Below are 5,604 nucleotides of genomic sequence, written 5' to 3'. Positions count from 1 at the left end.
CTCAAAGAAATGCTCTTTGAGCTTCAGACGGAGCCCCAGGAGTGGACATATGGGACGGGGTGGGGGGGGGGGGGGGGGGGGGCAGAGAGACAGAGGAGGGAACACATCTGGACGGGGATTAGGACGGCTAAAGAGGCTAAAAAAGGAGGAGGAGACAGAAGGATTGGCTTAGCGCTAGGAGGAGGGGGGGGGGGGGGGGGGCTGCCGTGTGATGTTGTTGTGTGACGGGTGGAGGTGGGGGCGAGGGTGGAAGTCAGTGAGTGCGCCCTTGTCCTTACTTGGAAGAAGCCCGGGGGCATGGGTCCTCCTGGCATGCCGTCGTTGGGGGGCATGTTGCCCATCACTGGACTCGGAGCCGCCGCCGCACTCTGAGAGACGAAAGAGACAAAGAGAGGCCACGGTTTACTCCCGGCCGATCGGGTTTTGACGGAGCAGCAAAGGAGGTGCTCGAACAACCCCCCCCCCCACCCCCCTTCCACGTCAGGAGGAGAACAACGGGAGGAGAGATACGTTTTGGACCCAAACGGAGCGATTATCTGATGAAGATATGATTATTTAGTCACAGTGATGAATGAAACTGTTTTGTCAAGATGTAGATAGTTGAGGGAGGGGGGGGCGGGTGGGGGCATTAAGGCATTAGAGTGCTTCCAGTGAAGTAGTTTGTACAAAACAACAGGCTAATACATCCATCTCAGACTTATAGAAGTAAGGAGGTGAGAGCGGGGGAGTGTTATCTTTCTTTCTTTCTTTCTCTCTCACACAAAGGAGGCCGAATACTTTCTTCTTTCTCCACCAATTAACGTTCCAAATGTGTCTGTGGGCCAACAAAAACTAAGCAGAAAATGTGCAAAAAGATAAATAAAACCCACATTTGGTACGACTGTTTCAAAATAAAAGCCTGTGGCAGAAGCCAATTCTTCAGAATTCAAGTTCCTGAGTGATTGGAGGGAGAAACATTTGACTTTTTTAAAAGAAAATGCCCAATATTGCTTCATTATATATCTTTAGTTCAGGAAGTATTTGGTCTTAGACTACGCCACAATAATGCTCCCCATATTTGGTATTACGGTCACTGTATGAAATATTATATTTTATTATTATTTATTATTTTCTTAGCATTGAGGGTCATCGCGCATCCCACTACTGTGGTGGATTTTGTTCAATTCTCGCCAGAGTTTTGGTCCCACTTCATATCGATGAACAACTTGATGAAAAAAATAATCCTAATTTAAACAAGAGGAGCTTTTATTCCCTGCACCCGCTTGCATTTTTTGAACCCGGCCTCCAAAATACATTTCTGGCACTATTACCTTCATCTTTTCTCTCAATTAAAAATGATTTCCAACCACGGGGAGAAGACAGAATGTGACGCTCGCCGCCCTGGTTTCCTTTCGGAGGCGGCGAAGGCTGACAGGCGCCGTTTGGTCGTGACTGCTCTGCTCTGTCAGAGCTCGACATTCACACATGGCCGGCGCGATGTGAGGAGGAAGTATAAAAAGGGAGGAAAAAAACAGAACTTCGCCAAAGATTACATATTCAATCAGATCGCAGGGCCGACTCCAGCGTTGCGCCCCCCCCCCCCCCCCCTTCTGACTGACACATGGAAAATACACTTAACGTTCCTCATATCTACATTTCTGTAGTGTGTCTAACAGTTTGCATTGTGACGACGCAAGATGCAGGCTTCTCCCCCCCCCCCCCCCCCCTTTGACGCCACGGACTGCGGCCTCTACCCGGCCCCCGGTCGACCCGGGGCTCCTTGTCCAAGTGGTGTCGGGTACCTAAACGCCACCATATGGCGACCACGCAGGGAGGCGTGTTGATCCCACGTCCAGATGGGGGACTTGATGTAGAACCGCTTTTGAAGTAACGGTATTTTTTTTTTAAATCACGAAATCTGTGAGCTAACCGAACAATCTTTAGACAAACGCACACACACACACACACACACACACACACACACAGGGCGCTCTCTTTCCGCCCCTCCCCCCCCACCCCGCGGTAACGAGAGCTTCACTCACATCCAGAGCAAACAAGCCTTCCATCCCTCGGCTGACCTGCACGGCCCCGACACTAACTAACAGGCCCCGGGGCCATGGACACACACACACACACACACACACACGCACACACACGCCGGTAAGAGGGTGTGGATCTGTGGGACTCAAACAAATCATAAGAGACTTACAAAGTGTAGACACAGACCGATCCACAGGAGTCAGACACCAGCAGAGAGACGCTGAGACGTTTTAACAGCAAACAATTGAGAGAGAAAGTGAGGGGTGGGGGGGGGGGGGGGTTAAAGACAGGTCAGTTTGATAAAGATGCTTCTAAAGTCCTCCGAGTTCTGCGTGCGCGTGGACACAAGACTTTAAAGAAAGGGAAACGCTGTTTGTTTGTGCGAATATCAAATCAATGTTTGTGTTACTTGGGCTTAGTCTCGCTGTGTAACTTACATATTTAGCTACGCGTTCGTTTTACTCGACAAACACGCTTATTTTAACACAAACAAACTTTTGGGTGGGCAAAATGTCAACCTTGGCTCAGAAAAAGTACTGTGCAAAGGACTGTGTACATGTGACGGGCGGAATTAAGACTGAAAAACGTCCTCCCAGAAGACATTTTTTTTAAATATCCCCGGTAACCCGATGGAGGACCGGAGACCAAATCACATTCCCGTTGTATTGTTGCCACGTGGACCTGAGCAAAACCCATCATCGGCTCTGATCACCATCATAATCACCGCGACACACAACTGTGTTTCGTTAGAGAGCGGCGTGAAACCGGAGCGAGGAAGGAAAAAGACATTCGTCCCCCTTCTTCAATGGCTGCTGATTAGTCAGGTGGTGTCCTCCTTTTTATTTGGGTCCGTCGGGTTGAGAGAATCTTGGATCAATGCTAATTATCTCGGGCGCGTCGTTGGATGGGGTCTGACTATCGTCTGGGCAGAAAATATATTCACGTGCGTCACGGGTGTGTTTTTCCATCGCTCGTGTCTCGGATAGAATGAATAAATGTGTAAAATGAGTTGAGTGGATGGAGCAACTTTGCAGCATCACCTTTAAAAAAAAAGATCACTCCTGACCACTGTGAATCATGGAATCATGAGCTGTTGTCGAACAACGGGACAGCAATAACAAAAGGCTAAATGCTCTTGTGTCACGCACACAACACACACACACACACACACACAGACACACAGACACTGTATCGAAGAGAATGATCTGCTCAGGGATCAGCAGAGAGAAGAAAAGAAAGATGGAAATGAGAAGAGGAGGAGAGCGGGCCAGAGACGGCTTGATGAACGGCTGAGCATCTCAGGGAGGAGAAAGAGTGAATGGAAGTGGTGCATGTGTGGTGAGTGTGTGTGTGTGTGTGTGTGTGTGTGTGTGTGTGTGTGTGTGTGTGTGTGTGTGTGGCTGCCTCAGCCAGCCAGCGAGGCTCCACAGTACTCAGGTGAAGCGGCAGCGAAAAGGCCCCCTTCTCCTAGTTGCCATGACAACCCCGACCTCAGCTCCTGCTCTCCAGTGCCCATTAAAACCCTCAGGCCGTCAATCATCAGCATGGCCAGGGAGCAGAGAGGCAGGGAGGGAGAGGAGGGAGGGAGGGAGGGAGAGGGAGGGAGGGAGAGGGAGAAAAGAAAGAGAGGAAAAGAAACAGAGATGGAGTTTAAAGCTGCATGTGGCTTTTGATAGTCTCTCTCTCTCTCTCTCTCTCTCTCTCTCTCTCACATCCATAAAAACCTTCTACTAAAAAGCGAGTTTGCCTTTTCACGACATTATCCCCCTTAATTTCGAATCAATGTTCATACGAGCAGTATTCAATCAGCAGCAGTATAAACATCTTCAGTCTCAACCCCAACGCCCTCCTTCACGGTGGGAGAAAAACACCCAATGTCTCCCAGGTCCAAACCTCGCCGTCCTCGGATCCCACAGCAGAACAGTCGGCAGTCGACGAATCGAAAAAAAACCAATTGCGTTTGGTTTAAACGAGGGCCGAGAGCCAATGGGACGGCGGGAAAGTCCGTCAGAGTCGACGTGGCAATCAAGCACAAAGAACAGTTCTTTACGTATTGATGAATGAATTTGCCGCCTGGGCCTGATAAAGTAAACGAGGCCGCGCGCGGCTTGTTTGGTGTATGAATAAGAGCAGCTCAGCCCATGCTCACATGAGGTGTGACGCTCTGCTGCACACCACATACAAGCCAAAGGGTTCCAATCCCTGGACCTTTGTCTAACCTCGTTCATTTCTCTCCTCCTCCTCCTCCTCCTCCTCCTCCTCTTCCTCCTCTTCTCCGCCCGCCACTTTCAGGTTTGAACGCGTGTGACATCTCGTCACGTGTTTAAACACTTGTTTAGAGGCTCATCACCTGTGTACGACCCAACAACCACCAGTGCAGATCTGTGTACATCCCCACAAACATCGATGGGAAATAATGACAAAGCAAAAAAACGATCTCTCATTGAATATTTTTAATATTTTGTTATTAGCGGCTGCACTGCAGTGTCTCTATTTACCCCCCCGAACTACCGGCAGAGACGTTTGAGAAGCAACTGACAGAAACAGTAGGAACGCATCGTGGTGCAATCGATCATTTCCTCCCACAGAGGGGGGGGGGGGGGGGGTCTCTCGGCCCTGGATGTGATCCTCTTTAGCTCCGTGGCGGAGGCCGGCTGGACGGGCCACAGACAGTGAGTGAGCCGCTCTATCTGTCCGGGGATCAGACCTCTGCTTCCAGGGAGGGGGGGCGGGGCGCGGGGGGGGGGGGGGGGTGTAATGGATCTGCTGTTATCTGGGTCCAGACAAGCAGGCCAACACACCGCTACCTGCTGACCACAACGACACCGACACCGACCGGTTAAGTGTGTGAGCGTGCCTTTTTCACAAGTGTTTTCACGTTGAGACCCCCCCCGCGCGCGCACACACACACCTTGTGTCTCCAACGCACACACAGAGCTGCGACGCGTAAACAAACACTGCCACACTATAACACACACACACACACACACACAGAGCAGCTCACGCAATCCACATAAAGGCCCCGTGTTCCACAGCTCCACGAAACAAAAGGGAACACTGAACAAAACGGGTTCAAGCGGTTCATATAAAAGGAGGAGGAGGAGGCGGAGGAGGTCGCATGCAATCCTCACGGCCATGCAGGCACAAACATGGCCGTGCACGCCGGGGGATGCGCTCACGCATGAGCGAGCACTGCGCCCCGCCTGTCCGTACACGTGCTTCACCACAAACAGCTGGTTTCACCTGGTTTCACCTCCTGGTCCGAAGCCGGGAAGAATTCACTCTCCGCCATCACCACCTTTCTCCGGACACCCCCCCCCGCCACTCGGCCCTCCTGCTGCAGCCTCCAGGTCCGCGCAGAGGCAGGTGTGTGTAAGCGGGGCCGACGCGTCTAATCGATGGCTCCTAACTCTGCCACGTGCCACACAGCGATTATGCATGGGAGCTGTATGTACCACACACACACACACACACACACATTTTGCCACTGCCATCCCATAGCTTCGGCAGCTGTTATGTCAATCAGGTGAATTAATTACCGGTAAACAAATCTGCTTGGGATCCCCCGACCTAACGAACACAATC

General features: G+C 51.2%; 1 protein-coding gene across 2 annotated transcripts in view; it reads right to left on the bottom strand.

The window, feature by feature from the left end:
• The window catches only part of ssbp4 (single stranded DNA binding protein 4), an 18,335-nt gene extending 17,940 nt beyond the window's left edge, over positions 1–395 (bottom strand). Inside the window, exon 1 of one of the 2 annotated variants that reach the window (XM_062563356.1) lies at positions 279–395. In XM_062563356.1, the coding sequence (XP_062419340.1) occupies positions 279–341 (63 nt within the window). In that variant the 5' untranslated portion in view covers positions 342–395. The remainder of the gene's footprint in view (positions 1–278) is intronic. The other variant, XM_062563357.1, reaches the window with a different exon arrangement.
• Between the last annotated feature and the right edge of the window lie 5,209 nt (positions 396–5,604).

This window comes from Pungitius pungitius, chromosome 7 (genome assembly GCF_949316345.1).
Source record: "Pungitius pungitius chromosome 7, fPunPun2.1, whole genome shotgun sequence".
Classification (NCBI taxonomy): Eukaryota; Metazoa; Chordata; class Actinopteri; order Perciformes; family Gasterosteidae; genus Pungitius; species Pungitius pungitius.
The sequence above is the reverse complement of the archived record's forward strand: the minus strand, read 5'-3'. Positions and strand labels throughout refer to the sequence as shown.